General features: G+C 43.7%; 1 protein-coding gene and 1 long non-coding RNA gene across 2 annotated transcripts; one reads left to right on the top strand and one right to left on the bottom strand.

Annotated features, from left to right (window-relative positions):
- The first annotated feature begins 9 nt into the window (after window positions 1-9).
- On the top strand, window positions 10-6,736 carry LOC138636204 (uncharacterized). The gene is made up of 2 exons (XR_011312240.1): window positions 10-232; window positions 6,071-6,736. It is a non-coding gene; the product is annotated as an uncharacterized lncRNA (long non-coding RNA).
- A 692-nt stretch (window positions 6,737-7,428) lies between these two features.
- On the bottom strand, window positions 7,429-15,337 carry mindy1 (MINDY lysine 48 deubiquitinase 1). The gene is made up of 12 exons (XM_069724066.1): window positions 15,233-15,337; window positions 13,673-14,292; window positions 13,290-13,562; window positions 12,827-13,023; window positions 12,410-12,467; window positions 12,218-12,282; window positions 11,746-11,904; window positions 11,422-11,524; window positions 11,108-11,250; window positions 10,831-11,025; window positions 10,576-10,752; window positions 7,429-10,094 (listed from the first exon to the last, which is right to left on the bottom strand). The coding sequence occupies exons 2-12, from the start codon at window positions 13,986-13,988 to the stop codon at window positions 10,029-10,031; spliced, it is 1,752 nt and encodes a 583-aa protein (XP_069580167.1). The 5' UTR covers window positions 13,989-14,292; window positions 15,233-15,337; the 3' UTR covers window positions 7,429-10,028.
- Between the last annotated feature and the right edge of the window lie 1,058 nt (window positions 15,338-16,395).

The following is a 16,395-nucleotide window of genomic DNA, read 5'->3' as shown; positions in this document are numbered from 1 at the left end:
TATTGGACTTCTACTGGACTCTACTGGACTTCTACTGGACTCAACTCGAGCGGCCGGTCGGAAGGATCCTTCGGTTTCTGGATGAGGTCAAAGGTCACCACTGCTGCCCAGAGGATTCGACCGAGACTCAAATGATTTAATTTACAGTTGAAAATCTGAACCACAAAACAACAGCTCGGTCCTCCTCTGTGATTGGTTGTTTCATGTGGGGGTCACATGACCCGCCCTCGCAGTAAGTACATAAGAATTTACAAAGTTATTTACGAACCCCCAAAAAAATCATCAAATTAATGCCAACTAATATTCTTTTGTTCCTAAACTCCAGATTTGGAGAACAAAATAATTTGGATTAAATTAATTCACGTTCAGAAAAGTAAAGGACACGAAAAAATAGTTTTGTTTTTTTTCGGAATCACGAGACAACTCGGTTAAAATTCCAGAAAACAGCGTAATTTAAAAATGATTTCACTCGCAGCTTAAATTTTTTTAGTCGTTTTTCACAAGAAAAGTAAAAAAAACAAAAAAACTCCAGATTCAGTACGTCATTACTGGGAGATAAAAGTCGTAGTTATAAAATACAGGGTTACAAATATTAAATACTTTGGGTGAATTCAGTATTTTCTTCCGAAGAACGACGCTAACTGCAAAAAAAAGCGGTGAACCGAATCGCGGTGTCCCGCGTTCAAATGATGTTTTATTAGAGATTGAAAAGAGGCGGAGCGTCTTCGGACTCCGACGTGGTTCCAGAACAACGCTGGAACCACGTCGGACCCGACCGGACGGTGGAACACCAGCAGGACGTTATCTGGACGTGGTTGTTCTTAAAGAACAGAAACACCAAATGGAAAAAAAAAGAAGCACAACGTGAACTTTGTTTTCTTCGGATTTGTTCTCCGGACGTTCCGAGAAAAACGAAACGGTTTAGAAAAAAGAAAAGAGGCTGAAATATTGTTTTTTGTTTTTTTAGTCCGAGATCAGTTTTAGATTCATGTTTGATTTCATTGTTTATTTTCACCAGACGCTGAGCTCATCGTTAAAGCTGATTCTTAGCTTCGTACAAATTATAGTAAAGTAAAATGATGTTTGAGAATATCGTGAAAATGTTTTTCATTTCTTTAGCGCCACCATGAGGTCAAATGTTGTGACAGGAAACCTTTAAAATCAGTGACTGACTCCTTCTTAGCTTTAGCTCGTCTGCTAACTTTATTCTTTTAATAATTACAAACTTTTTCATCGTGGACCAACTAATTAACTTGTTTTATTTGGACGGTTTCTTCACACGTCTGTAATTCCAGTTTGATGATTTTTTTTTATACAATTTGCTGAACAGTCGTTGCTAACAATAGTGTTAGCATGCTAACGTAAGCAGTTTTTCGTGTTTAGTTTTTTTCCAGCGTTGTTTTTCACGTAAAGCAGAGATTTTAATAAACGCCTTAACGTGTATTGTGAGCTAACGTGCTAACAGCTGCACGCTAAATGTTCTTACGTTTTAATTTATTAATGACTTTTAGAAATGCGAACTACAAACTTTTTCATGGCTTCTTCGTCTGGGGAAAATAACTTCAACGTATCTTTGATGTGTGGTTTAAAATGTTTGTTACGACAGAGTTGAATTTCAGATTTTTTGTTGTTTTTGTTTGCATTTCTGTCAACACTCAGTTTACGTGCTAAAGACGCTAACGAGAACTCTACAGTGTTGAATTGACACGGAAGTCGTGTAACAGCTGATTTCTTTCTACTTTGAGCCAAAATGGCCGCCGAGCTGTGACGAAACGATTCAATTGCGACTTATGCAAGAACCTGGTCGTCCCGTCCGCTTGCTGTTTATCGCTCTGAACCCAATTTACGTTATTTTGTTTGTATTTTAATGAACGCTCAACATTCTTCCTCTCTGATGCCCCGCCCCCCAGATACATTCCTGTGAGTAACGCCAGCCAATCAGGAGAGGCGGCTCTGCTCATTGGTTGAATGAGAGTACGATGATCAGTTTCCTGAACATGTGAATGTTTGTTTGTTTTATAACGATCCAGTAAAACGAACGTTGTCGTCTTCAGTCGTGTTGTCGGCGTTGAAGTTCCTGTTTCTACTTCAGCACCGATGACGGAACCCGACGGTGACGGAACCCGACGGCGCTGTTACACTTCGCACGGCTTTATTCCAGCGTCCCAAGTTGGACACGAAGTCCTGAACAAAGTTTTTTTTCATGTACAGTGAACCCTGGTTTTTCGCGGGGGTTACGTTCCAAATAGAAAGCGTGATAGGCGAAATCCGTTTCAATGCACGATGCAAATCCGTGAAGCAGCGAGACCGTGAAAGGTGAACCGCGTTATAGCGAGGGGTCACTGTACTTCAAATACTTTATTTTGGTAAACTAGCTAACAAATCTAATCGACAGCAACATGTTGGACCAGTTAGCTTGCTAATGTGTAAGTACCAGCTCCGTCATAGAAAACAACTGCAGTTCTAAAACACAAGTATAAACGTAGCAATTCAGCTCGTCACCGCTATCGTTTGGGATGTTTTTTAACTCCAATTGTTTTTACAGTAGAGGGACCACAATGTAACTACCAACAAGCTACTTAGCATCAGCTAGCTAACTGCTGTGCTATCTGTCCATATTAATGACGTATTTACTTCTTATCACTCGACTCGTCGGCTCACATTTGAAATTAAAATGACAAGTGAGCTGAAGGTAAAACTTAATGTTCCACAAAATAACACAAACAACATACTTTGCTATCCGAACTTTTAGCATGATGCTAACGGTTAATATAAGTTCCTGCTTTACTTAATAAAGAGATTTTTTTTCATGAAGGAGCTCTGAACTTTTAGCTGATGTTACTTTACGAGGGAGTGAAACAACTACTGAAACGTGGACTTATTGCCGAGTCGTTGTCATGCTAATGCTAATGGCTAATGACTAACGGCTGTGTTGGAATTTTTAGTAAAACAGCATCTTTCATAATAACAGAATAACTTTCTGAAAGATTCACGGCTTTATTTCATCATTTTTTTGGATCATTTTTAATAATATTAGTGGAGATGGTCTCTAAAATATAAAATGAAGGTGGTTACTAGTTAGCTACCCAATAACTACCCAAGGTGAGGGCTAATTACCTAGCCCGAGCTAGTTTTAGCGAGCTAATTCAGTTTTTAGCTTGTCGCTTAACTGTAAAAACAACTGAATGTCTTTTAAAACAACAACAAAAAAAGTAGAAACAAATCCCTTTGGAAATAATACAATATTTTATTGTATATTTTCATGAATTGTTCGTAGTTCATAAATATTCTTCCATTGTAATTGTTGGTTTAGCGTGAAAGTGACTGCTAAAAATTCTCGCTAGCTTTTCACATTTCTGCTTGTTGTGATTTAAATTTGTGTTCCAGGTGACGGAGTAACATTAGAACGTCACGTTTGTGTTCCAGGTGACGGAGTACCGTTAGAACGTCAAGTTTGTGTTCCAGGTGACGGAGTAACGTTGGAACGTTAAGTTTGTGTTCCAGGTGACGGAGTAACGTTGGAACGTCAAGTTTGTGTTCCAGGTGACGGAGTAACGTTAGAACGTCACGTTTGTGTTCCAGGTGACGGAGTAACGTTGGAACGTTAAGTTTGTGTTCCAGGTGACGGAGTAACGTTGGAACGTCACGTTTGTGTTCCAGGTGACGGAGTAACGTTAGAACGTTACGTTTGTGTTCCAGGTGACGGAGTAACGTTGGAACGTCACGTTTGTGTTCCAGGTGACGGAGTAACGTTAGAACGTCACGTTTGTGTTCCAGGTGACGGAGTAACGTTGGAACGTTAAGTTTGTGTTCCAGGTGACGGAGTAACGTTGGAACGTCACGTTTGTGTTCCAGGTGACGGAGTAACGTTAGAACGTCACGTTTGTGTTCCAGGTGACGGAGTAACGTTAGAACGTTACGTTTGTGTTCCAGGTGACGGAGTAACGTTGGAACGTTAAGTTTGTGTTCCAGGTGACGGAGTAACGTTAGAACGTCACGTTTGTGTTCCAGGTGACGGAGTAACGTTAGAACGTCACGTTTGTGTTCCAGGTGACGGAGTAACGTTAGAACGTCACGTTTGTGTTCCAGGTGACGGAGTAACGAACTCTTATTTCGTGATCTTGTGAATCATAATTAGAGTTTGTGTTTTCTGGGTTTAATGTTTCCGTCCATCAACTGGTTGTTAACGGCGACAGGAGAATCGATCAGCGAACAATAACGACCTCATTTGTAGACTGGTGAAGCGGGTCGCTGAAATAAAGCCGATGTTTGTTGTTGTTTGTTGTTTGTTGTTTGTTGACCACTATTGGAGCAGCAGCGTCACGTGACCTCGTGCTAACCGTTAGCCTGCCGCTGAACACGCAGCTGCGACTAAAGTTTACCAGACGAAGCAACTTAAAGAGCAAATACTCTTTTACGTCCTTTCTTTTTGATTATTTGTGAATATGTAAATGACCTGCGTGTTTTGAGATGTACAGAAGGTTGAAACGAGTCGATGCAGCCGACGGCCGACCGCGTTCCTCCGAAGTGCTTTTATATCCGATGTTTGACCGCTTCAGGGACGAGTTCCAGGACGGGAACGTTCCCTCCCTCCTTATTTATTCCTAATTCAGATTACATTTGATAATTAACGTTTATAATTGATGACCAATTTTTTTTTTACAATTTGAAGCTGATTTAAAGTTCCAGAAGTAAAAACACTTTATTATATTTATTTCCTTTGTTAAGTATTAAAAAAAAAAAAGTGCAGCTAAAATGGTTGTTTTTCTGGCTGGAGTCTGGTGAGGGAAACGCTGCCTGTTGGAACTCGTCGCTGAGACTCAATACAAATCCTTCATTGCCTTTTTTCTTGCGTCGGTTCTGAACAACGAGCTCAATGTGAAAAACTCTTCAAGTGCATTTACCCTGAACCAGAAGGGTTCTGTTGTTTGTGAGGGATTCCTTCTTGTTGTATTTAACTTTAGTCTGTACCGAACATTTAACTCTAAATCCACTGAAGCAGCCGTTTTTAGTTTTGTTTTATTGAAAACATTTCAAACGGAACGACGCGAAGCTTCGGAGGAAAAATGCTGACGATGCTAACGTCGTGAAAAACGTTACTTTCACTGTGTGAAGAAAAAAACATGAAAACACTTCTACGTCACTTCTGAGCTATTTTACAAACAGCATCATCTCAGGAGGAGGAGGAGGAGGAGGAGGAGGCTTCAGGGTGAAGAGGAGGACCAATAATGAATAAATCTCTGAAGAAGAAACTATTTGGCAAAATTGAGATTGAATAATTTCCTGGTTTTCGTTGCGGTGAAACAAAAAATTCAAATATTTTCAGAAATTCTCGGCACTTAATTACAAGAAAGATTGTGTTACGTGCAATTCTTTTTCTGTAATTATGACGCACAAAATCTTGTAAATGAATCATTTTCTTATCGATGAAGCTCGTTTCTGCCGACAGAAAAACTAAACTGAGAATTTGCCTCTTTTTTTTGTTGTCATCGGTTCGTTTCGTACGTTGAAAACAAAACATGAAAATCACTGAAGATTTATTTCATCTGAAAATGAGTCGCATGAAGAAACAGTCTCTCCTCCTCCTCCTTCTCCTCTTCCTCCTCCTCCTCCTCTTCCTCCTTCTTCTCCTTCTCCTCTTTCTTCTCCTCCTTCTTCTCCTCCTTCTCCTTCTTCTCCTCCTCCTCCTTCTCCTTCTTCTCCTCGTCCTCTTCCCCCTTCTCCTCTTCCTCCTTCTCCTCTTCCTCCTCCTCCTCCTCACATCCTGAATCTGCCTCCTCAGCAGAAACGTCCACATTATTTTGTCCCGTTCGGATTCGGCTGTCAATCAGCGGCGTGTTCTTTGTTTGTTTGTTTGTTTGTTTGTTTGTTTGTTTGCTGGAGTTGTCGATCATGTACAGAAAACCCGGTCCGGTCTGTGACGTCCTGACTAACCGCATGGCAACTCATCCAATAAACCTGAAACCTGCTTCTGACTGCGGCTGTTGTGGTTTTGACCTTTTGGGTGCGGACAGATTTTTCAAAGCCTTTTCTATAAATTCAACGTTACTTTGCTTTTTACACGTTAAAGAATGTTTGAGTGGAATCATGAATCACGGCCGGCAGGACGTCTGGAGAGACAGACGCAGGACTTCAGGTGAGTTCGTCTCGGCAGGAAAAACAGGAACGCTGGAAGATGAAGGTGAACCGGATCGGAACCGGACGAGGAACGAGAGTCCAAACTGGAACCGGCCGATCCGACGGAACCGCCTGACGGAGACGGAGCGGAGGACCGGAGATGAAGTACCGTCGGGAGGCGATCGGTGGAGTGCAGCTGGAGGAGAGGAAGAGGGAGGAGCTTGGAGGAGAGGCCACGCCCACCAAACACATGGAAACCAACACGGGACGGACGGAAAGGAGAACAATGGAAATCAGAGGAAACGACGGAAGAGACACCGGGACAGACATAATGTCCAAAACTTATATATTTCATATCATAATGGTGCTGTGGTCGACGCCGTCACCTCTGGAGGTTCTGAGTTCGATTCACGGGTACAATGTACTACAACGCAGTATCACGGGTACAATGTACTACAACACCGTACCTGTGATACTGGGACTTTCTCTGCTGCTTTGGACGACCTGCTATAGAAGGACATTTTTGTCCTGATATTTAAATTGGTATTTGGTCAAAAGCAAATGCGTGAGCTGAAATTATATTTTCAATTAAAGGATATTTAATATATACAAGTATAAATTATTGAACAGTACTTGAGCAAAAACATTTTCTTTAAATTATAGAACACTTTTTAAATATAAATGAGAGAAATGTTTTAAGCCTTGTATAAATTATGATAAACTGTTACACAATTTATCATTTTAATGTGTAAATATGAAGTAATAACATTTTTCGTGAATATATTAAATACTAATTTAAGACATAAAAATCAAAGTACTAAATCAGAATTTTTTTTTTTTAAGTCTTAACGATGTTTTTCTGTTTGAACTGTATTTTTGAGGTTTTTGTGTTTTTCAAATAATGAACTCTTATTATATTTAGTTATTAAATAGAGCTTAGTAATTAAAACTTTGACTAATTAGGATTTATTTATTCATTTATTATTTACAAAGAGTCCAAATCTTAAGAAATTAAAATTAAGAAAATTACAAAATTCTGACTAGCTTAAAAAGTATAAAGAAATTATATTTATAATTTAGAAAAATAATAAATCGTGATATAATGACATACGAGATAATGAGTCAGAACTTGAATTATTAGTAGGTCAACATTATGTACTTTATTCTTATTATGAATAAAACATTGGCAGCTTCAGGCTTCCGTACAACAGGACATTCTATTGAAAACTATTGTTTTTCAAATGTTTTTATTATTTAGAAAATCTTCATGTTGATGTTCGTGAACAACAAACCAATAAAGTCGGGAATTTTAGAGATTCAGTTTTTATTGACATTTCGACAGGATGACAAATTAACTACAAAGCGGAAGCCGTCCGTCACTCCGACGGAAAACCTAAGAAAAAAACAAACAAAACGTACGATGACGCGAAGTACCGGCGACACCTGAAACACTCCGACAGGCAGGATGGGAGTATTAAGAGCTGAATGTTTTCATGTGAAACGGTTTGGCGGATTATAAAAGTCGGACGTTAACAGTTTTTATTTAAAGACGTTAATTTAAATCCAGATGAGTTACTGAACTCACGTTTTACGACTCCTCACCTCAAAAACTTTTGTCTCCGTCCGAAGAAAATCAAGATGAATGCAAACGTCTAAAGAGAAAACAGAAAACAGATTTTTTTTTTCTAATTCATAATTTTGAGGCAGTGAAGCCACAAAGACAAATTTATAACTAAAAAGTTTATTAATTACCAAACAATTAGTCCAAATTATGAGATTTTAAGTCAAATAAAAAGTCTAAATTCGGACTTCCTTTAATAAATATATAAAATTATGATAATTAGATCAAATAGTGCTGCTCAGAGTTTTGTGTTATATTTTGCAGCTACAAAACTTGTTTTATTATTTCCTTCTTCACTCCGTCGGTGCACAAACACGTGAAGAAGAATTCACACGGGTTTATAAACGGAGCTCTTCTGTTCGCGGTAATGTCCGGTGAATCATTTGTGTATTTATGTTTGTTTGTTAATCATTTAAAGGAAAAGAGTTTTCAAAGGAGAGGAGTTTTAAAACCTTCGGCTGCAACATGAAGAGTTTAAAAAACTAAAAAATAACTTTTCTGCATAAATCTAAATCGGTAGAAGTCTGAAGGGAGTTCTGAATTGATTCTGCGTTCCGTTAACTTCAGGCGTCGGTCTCTGACGTTCAGCTTCATCTGCATTTAAAAAGAGATTATTGGAAACGGAACGGTTTCACCAGAAGAAGAAACGGGAAACGTTAAAATTTTCAACTGAAGAGGAGAAAATACGAACGAACACAAGTCATGTTTTAAACATCCGACATCTGCGACTTCCCCATCTATTTCAAACTAAAAGCCCTCGTTTTCAAACTAAAAGCCCTCGTTTCAAAATAAAGGCCCACGTTTTCAAACTAAAAGCCCTCGTTTCAAAATAAAGGCCCACGTTTTCAAACTGAAAGCCCTCGTTTTCAAATTGAAAGCCCTCGCTTTCAAATTAAAAGCCCTCGCTTTCAAATTAAAAGCCCTCGTTTTCAAATTAAAAGCCCTCGTTTCAAACTAAAAGCCCTCGTTTTCAAACTAAAAGCCCTCGTTTTCAAACTAAAAGCCCTCGTTTTCAAATTAAAAGCCCTCGTTTCAAACTAAAAGCCCTCGTTTTCAAACTAAAAGCCCTCGTTTCAAACTAAAAGCCCTCGTTTTCAAACTAAAAGCCCTCGTTTTCAAATTAAAAGCCCTCGTTTCAAACTAAAAGCCCTCGTTTTCAAACTAAAAGCCCTCGTTTCAAATTAAAAGCCCTCGTTTCAAATTAAAAGCCCTCGTTTTCAAACTAAAAGCCCTCGTTTCAAATTAAAAGCCCTCGTTTCAAACTAAAAGCCCTCGTATTTCCTGTGAAGCAACTCAAATTTTCAGACGTGGAAACGCTGCCCTCTTCTGGTGAAACTGGTCCCGCTGGAAAAAGCTCAGAAACAAAGTTTTAAGGAGCCACGTTCTAATAAATCCCCGTTTATAAAGGCTTCACAAGGCGTCTTTATTAATGGTTGATAAATCATTTACTAAAACAGTCAACGGTCGTTAATAAGAAGAGCTGCCAACCTTCTGGATTCTCTTATCGATTAATCAATCAACAGAAAAATAAATTAAAAAACAGTCAATTTTCAACCAAAACGAGTAAAGAAATGGTTTCCTTCCGTTTGTTTATCACTAAACGCAGAAGTTTGGATCTTTTGGTGAAACAAATCTCTGAGAAGACGTCATCGATGAACTCGGATTCCTTTTTAATGATCTTTTAAAAGGGTTTCTGTCGACTGCTGGCAACTTCGAACTTCTTCTGATTAACGGTCGATAACTGATCAATAATCATCAGTCAGCAGGTTCACTGATGATTAAAGAAGTTGATGAGCTCCATTCGACAGCGTTCCACCAGACTCCATTATTATTTCTTACAATTTAACAAACAGAAACAAACTGTGACGCACCGGAAAAAAACAGTACCGGGGTTTGGCATCAAGCTGACTCAGTGTGTGTGTGTGTGTGAGAGAGAGAGAGAGAGAGTGTGTGTGTGTGTGTGTGTGTGTGTGAGAGAGAGAGAGAGAGAGAGAGTGTGTGTGAGAGAGAGAGAGAGAGAGAGAGTGTGTGTGAGAGAGAGCGAGAGAGAGTGTGTGTGAGAGAGAGAGCGAGAGAGAGTGTGTGTGAGAGAGAGAGAGAGAGAGAGAGTGAGTGAGTGAGTGAGTGAGTGAGTGAGTGAGTGAGTGAGTGAGTGAGTGTGTGTGTGTGTGTGTGTGTGTGTGTGTGTGTGTGTGTGTGTGTGTGTGTGTGTTCTCCCCGATGCAGACACACTGGACTCAGAGTTTAGTAGTGTTACATTTGACGATGATGATGATGATGAATGAAGAGTCTATAGGAGGACGCAGTCCGAGTCCTTGTCTCTTCTCCTGGCCTGCTGTGACCCCTGACCTCTGACCTGTAAACGACAACAAGACGGTGACGACGACGACAACAACAACAACAACAGACATGAGAAGCGTCACATCACATGACGACTGCTTCGATGTTTATTTTGTTCTTTCGTCTCGAATGAAAAAATAGTTTTTACTGTTTTAATTATTTGGATTAATTAGTTTCTGAAAAAACATCAACGTTAATATGTCACATTTTATATTATGATCTTTTTACAACATTTTGGGGACCGATTATAAATATTCAGATATTTTATAGTTTTTTTTTTAATGAATATTTTTATTTGTTTTGTTTTTAGGCATTTTAGAAACATTTTAAGAATATTTTTAAAACATATTTTGGGGAAAATCACGAATATTTATTTAGCTATTTTAGGATTTGTTTCTGGAACATTTCACAAATATGAGATATTTGGGGAACATTGGCCTTCGGTCCGGTCTGTTTGGGTTCATGAACATCCGACCCGGTTCTCCAGGCGATGTTACCTGCTGCGCTGGCTGCACTGCCCCCTGCTGTTGCTGCTGTTGCTGCTGTTGCTGTTGTTGTTGCTGTTGTTGTTGCTGGTATTCCTCCTGCTGGAGTTGCTGGGCCAGCTCCAGGTCGCTGAGGGGCCCCGGGGCCCCGCCCTGCTGCTGCTGCAGGGACACCGCCACCAGGTAGTCCTGAGACCGACGACAAGATCAGTCAGCGACGCGTTAACGATTCCTCTCGGCTGCCAAAGCGTCACCCGGTCAGCTCACCTGGTCGATCTGCCTCTGCTGCTCCTGAGCGCTGGGCGGCAGGTGGGAGGTGGGCGGAGCTCTCTGGGGAGGATGACACAGCCGGAAGTCGGAGTCGCAGAAGTTTCCGTCTCCTTCCACGTTGTGAAGAGACTCCCAGACCAAACCCTCCTCCTGCAGGAAGCCCTGGTCGGTCACCAGCAGGTACAGGTGACCCTGAGGGACAGAAGCTATGAACAACAGGTACAGCTGGTCCACCTTGTGTTTGATCATGGTACTACAGTGTGTGTAGCTCCACCTTGTGTTTGATCATGGTACTGAAGTGGTTGTTTCTGAAGAAGACGGAGATCTCTCCCTCTTTGGCCTTCGTGTTGAGTTCACATAGACCGTGATAGGACAGCTGCGTCGCTGTTGACTCCAGAAACTGCTCCGCCACCAGACCTGCAGGGGGCGCACACACATACAACACCCAAACCATCATGCAACACTGGGACTTTGTCCTACCTAAACCAGACCTACGTTCCAATGCGTGTGTGTGTGTGTGTGTGTGTGTGTGTGTGTGTGTGTGTGTGTGTGTGTGTGTGTGTGTGTGTGTGTGTGTGTGTGTGTTACCTTCACTGACTCGGCTGCTGTCTGCAGAGTGTTTGTAGTCGATGATTTTCTCCACCAGCTGGTTGTAACTCAGTTTCCCCACCGAGGCCACCATCTCTGGACTCTGAACACACACACACACACACACACACACACACACACACACACACACACACACACACACACACACACACACACACACACACACACTTTACCACCATAGAAGCTTTTCAATAAGTTAGGAAAATAGAAATAAATATGAAGATTGTTGCATTAAACGTGTTTAATTTTCAGTTCTGCTGACGTGTGCTTTAGCATGTAGTAAGCATGTGGTTAGCGTGTCACCTGGGGGTCGACCAGCCAGCCGTGGTACAGCGGGATGTCCAGCAGGTCAAACGCGATGCACTCCGGCGTGTACTCGAAGTCCGAGACGCCGGTGAAGCGCACGTTGACGTCGAGGCCCGTGGAGAGCTTCGGGAGGACGGCCATGGCGTCGCTCATGTTCTGGAAACGCAGAAGAAGAGACGGGTGAGACAGGAAGTCCACCGCGAGAAGAGCGACGACCGATTGGTTCGTTACTCAACGTGTCATTTTGTCGGTGTTTCGGTCTTTTAGTTTTTGGAGCCAGAAGTGACCATATTTGGAAGAGCTGAGGAACTATGCCCCGCCCACCGATACTGGAAACCAGACACAAGAACAAGCCCCGCCCCCCAATATATATCTAGTCCTAATAATTAATGAATGACAAATTATTTCCAGAAGGAGTTTATCTGATTCTGATGTGTGTGTGTGTGTGTGTGTGTGTGTGTGTGTGTACCTGCTGGAAGTTGAGCTCCATCCCATCAGCCTTCTCTCTGGGTGTGACCGACAACACACACTCTCCTACACACACACACACACACACACACACACACACACACACACACACACACACACACACACAGGATGTAAAGTTCTCGGTAAATAAACCTGATTCCGTTGATCTGGAGGAAAAATAAAAGTGTGTTACCGAGATGAGCCATCAGGTCCTCCGTGGTGACCACTTCAGTCTGAGCAGGAAGCTTCGCCTGCACACACAGCAGAAAAAAAATCTTTCAAAATTCCTGCAATTTTTTGCATAAAAAACATGAACAGAAATTCTGCTGAAAGTAAGACATCATAAAGTCTCCTTTCAAAATAAAACTTTAACTTTCAGTTGAAAAATACGAGACTGATTTTAAGTTATATACATAAAAAAAGGCTAAATAAAATCAAACATTTTGGGATCAAATCAATAACAAAAATAAAACTGGAGGAATGTGTGTGTGAGCAGCTCCTGTCTGCAGTGCATCATGGGTAATCAGACCAACATCACTGGATCACTGCGATACTGAATGAAATGTAAAAACGGACAGATTCTCAGGCAGCTTCTGAATGTGTGTTTTACCTTCCAGCGCAGGAACAGAGTATTCATGATGGCCAGCAGGGGGCAGGGTCCGTTCTCACTCTGAGTGATGATGGGCGTCTTCTTCTCCTTCCAGGTGATCCACTTCACCAGGTAATATGCCGGCATGGAGGGCCCGGCGTCCGGGGCCGCAGCAGGAGGAGGTGGAGGAGGAGCAGCTGCAGCACAAGCAGCGCCCCCTGTGGACCGGAGGACAACGAGTCACACTCAGAGGAAGAGTCTTTAAGCATTGTCATAGTTTAAAAAACAAAACAAATGCAATTCAAATGAAGCGTTCAGGGACTGTGGGACATCTGACATCTGATTTATTTTCAGTGGTAATGAAATGCCTGAGTTTACATTGTCGTTTTCACAGCATCCACTCCTGAACGCATCACAGCTAAAGACTATAAGCGGCAGGACCCTGAACGCCTCACGGAGCCCTGACAGTAGACCCTCGTCTCACCGGCGGCCTCCAGCGCCTCGTCCTCCTTCAGACTGGGCACCTCGGTGGACGGAGACCGTCCCTCCACACCCAGAGCCGAGTAGGACGAGGACAGGCCGTCCTCCACGTCCAGGGAGTTTCCTGCGGCCGTCACCCCGTCCGACAGCTCCAGACTGGGGATGGAGAACGATGCCGAGTCGGTGGACTCTCGCTGGTCGTCGGAGCCGCCGGCTGTCGCCAGCGAGGAGCTCTCCTCCAGGTCCAGGTCCAGACCGGGCTTCATCACCGGCACACCTGGAGAACAGACACAGACCCTTAGTGGTTCACACGGGACCAGATCCCGAACCTGAACCTGATCCTAAACCTGATTCTAGACCTGATCCTGATCCTAGACCTGGTCCTACCTGTGCCGGGTCTGTCAGCGTCGATGTGAAGCCTCAGCGCCGACCGAGCTTCTTCTTCTTCATCTTCTGTGGTGGTGGCCGTCGGTGTCCCGTTTGCCTCCGGCGCCGTGGGCGTGGCCTCCACCTTCTGGACCGCGGCGGGCACCGGGCCTTCGGCGGCACCGTTGCTGCTCGGGAGGTCGGCGCCGCGGTCCGAGCTGACGTCCATCGTCATGTTTACGCTCGGTTCTTTGGAGATCCTTCCTGCGCCGAGATCCGGCTGCTGTCGTTCCACCAGCAGGGCGGCGGCCTGCGGCTCCGAGGCGGACTCCGCCATGATCAGAGGCCCGACCCGCTTCACGACACGAACACACAAACCGCAACGTGTGGAGAAACCAGTCAGAAAACCGACGCCGTCATCAGAGACGCAACCTCGGCGTCGGGCGGGTGATTCAAGATGGCGGTGAGAAGGCCGGGTGGCTCCACATCTGGGGGGGGGGGGATCCTGCCGAGGGCTCGGGAAACAAACGCACCTGTTTATGTGAACGACCTCGTCAGCGTTCGTCAGGGATCAAATAAAAAGAAGTCCGTCTGTGAGGTCACTTCCTCTCCGTGGTCGGTCAGCTGACTTCCTGTCACACCTGACGAGAAACAAACAAAAGAGCAGATCAACTGTGGTTCATTTATTCCTCGTTCCCATCACCAGACTACATTACCCACAAACCCCGTCACTTCCTGTTTGTTGCGGTTAGCTAGCAGCGGTTTGTTTTGATGATGAGAGGAGAGGGGGCGGAGCCTAATGACTGGAAATGAGTTATTTTTGGTAATAAAGTCAAGTTGTATTTTGAAAGGGGGCCTTTATGACGTCATACTTTCCCACTGAGTTTCTGTTTTCAGATGTTTTTTTACAGAAAAAAAAAATTGCAGGAACTACAAATACACTTCTACAGAGGACCTGACCCCTGACCCCTGACCCCTCGGACCCCCTAACCCTTTGAGGTCATCATGAGCACGTGAGGACTAACTGTTGTGCCAGAGCCGCCGTGCACGTGCCACAGGTCAGTCAGGTGACCTGCCACAGGTCAGGTGACCTGCCACAGGTCAGGTGACCTGCCACAGGTCAGGTGACCTGCCACAGGTCAGGTGACCTGCCACAGGTCAGGTGACCTGCCACAGGTCAGGTGACCTGCCACACGTCAACATGTCAAACAACCGTCAGTCAGACCAAACAAGTTTCCCACAATGCCCCTCGGTCGGCGGCGGCGCTCCCGATTAAACAGAAAAACCGTGAGTTGTCCTCGCGCCCCCCGGAGAGTCGGACCGGAGAGTCGGACCGGACCCCCCGGAGAGTCGGACCGGAGAGTCGGACCGGAGAGTCGGACCGGACCCCCCGGAGAGTCGGACCCTTTACGCGGCTTCCTTCGCGGTGACACAACAACTCCCGGAGCTAGCTCCTCGAGCTAACTCAGCCGAGTCAGCTCTGATCCTCAGAGACATAAACTCCGGTTCACCGGCGGAAACCACCGCGAGCTCCGCACTCACACCGGAGCCGACGGTCGGTATTGATAAGACGCAGCTTACCGACACCGGGCGCGGCTCCGTGCTCTGTGCTGACGCTGGCTGCTCAACGGCCATGCTAGCTGTTTACATTCCTCTCCGCCTGGCTCACAAACCCCGCCCACTACACGAACTCCGCTGCGTCACATCCGGTCAACACTGTTCCGGTCTGACATTACAAATATGGCCATTTAAAGAAGAATCTGGCTATTAGATGAATTGTCTCCCAATCAGACGTGCTGGTTTCACGTTTACCACCTCAGTGGGAGGACACTAGTCAAGCTGGTGTATAAATCACATCCAAATCACGTTATTAAAATGAATACAGAGGGTTCTCAACTTATGAACATTCGAGTTACGAACATTCGTAGATACCAACAACCGCTGACGGATGTCCATAAATGTTCGTAAAATGCCGTATTGCGTTCGCAAGTTCGTATTTTGTACAGCGCGCCTCATCCGACTGATTCCCCTTTCTGCCGCAACCCACGCCGAGCAGCACCGGCTCATCTCCAACACTTCGTTCGTTGCTCCAACACTCACTTCGTTGTTGTGTTCATCTTAGTTCGTACCATCTTGGATACTTTACCGTTTCTCATATATTTATCACCCGTTTCTCACGTGTTTATCATGCCTAAGAAAACAAATGCTAGTGGTAGTGGTAGTGGCAAAAAGCAAAAACCGTCCACCTCAGCAGTCTTAGAGGAATCAATCGAAGATATCTCCACTGAAAACGTCTCCACCACAATTTCCACCGAAGATCTCTCCGATGACAACTCTGCCTCTCACCAACAATAACTCCTTCCTCTTCCTCCTCATCTTCCTCCTCCTCCAACTTCTACGTATACGCATCGACTTCGCTCTAAAGGTAAGTTACAGTAATCATGTTTATGTGTTGTTATTATGTACTCTAATTATTTCTGGTAAGTCTTAGGGAATAGTAATGAATAGTAATGAATAGTAATGAATAGTAATGGCATTTAAATGACCTCAAATAGCAATTATAGGTTGAAATTTAATATATAACGACTTACGAACAATTCAGCTTACGAACAGCTGTTCGGAACGCATTGTGTTCGTAGGTTGAGAATCTGCTGTATAACCTTTTTCAAAACCTTCAGTCTGCTTGTACTTGGGTTGCCCCCACGGAGTTCATGTAGTGTCCGGGTAACTATTTTTTTCACCTG

Source organism: Brachyistius frenatus, unplaced genomic scaffold, assembly GCF_029030835.1.
Source record: "Brachyistius frenatus isolate BFR_SWC_R1_liver_20210118 unplaced genomic scaffold, ASM2903083v1 Contig_360, whole genome shotgun sequence".
Classification (NCBI taxonomy): domain Eukaryota; kingdom Metazoa; phylum Chordata; class Actinopteri; family Embiotocidae; genus Brachyistius; species Brachyistius frenatus.
Note: the sequence above shows the minus strand (reverse complement) of the source record. Positions and strands in the feature narration are given on the sequence as shown.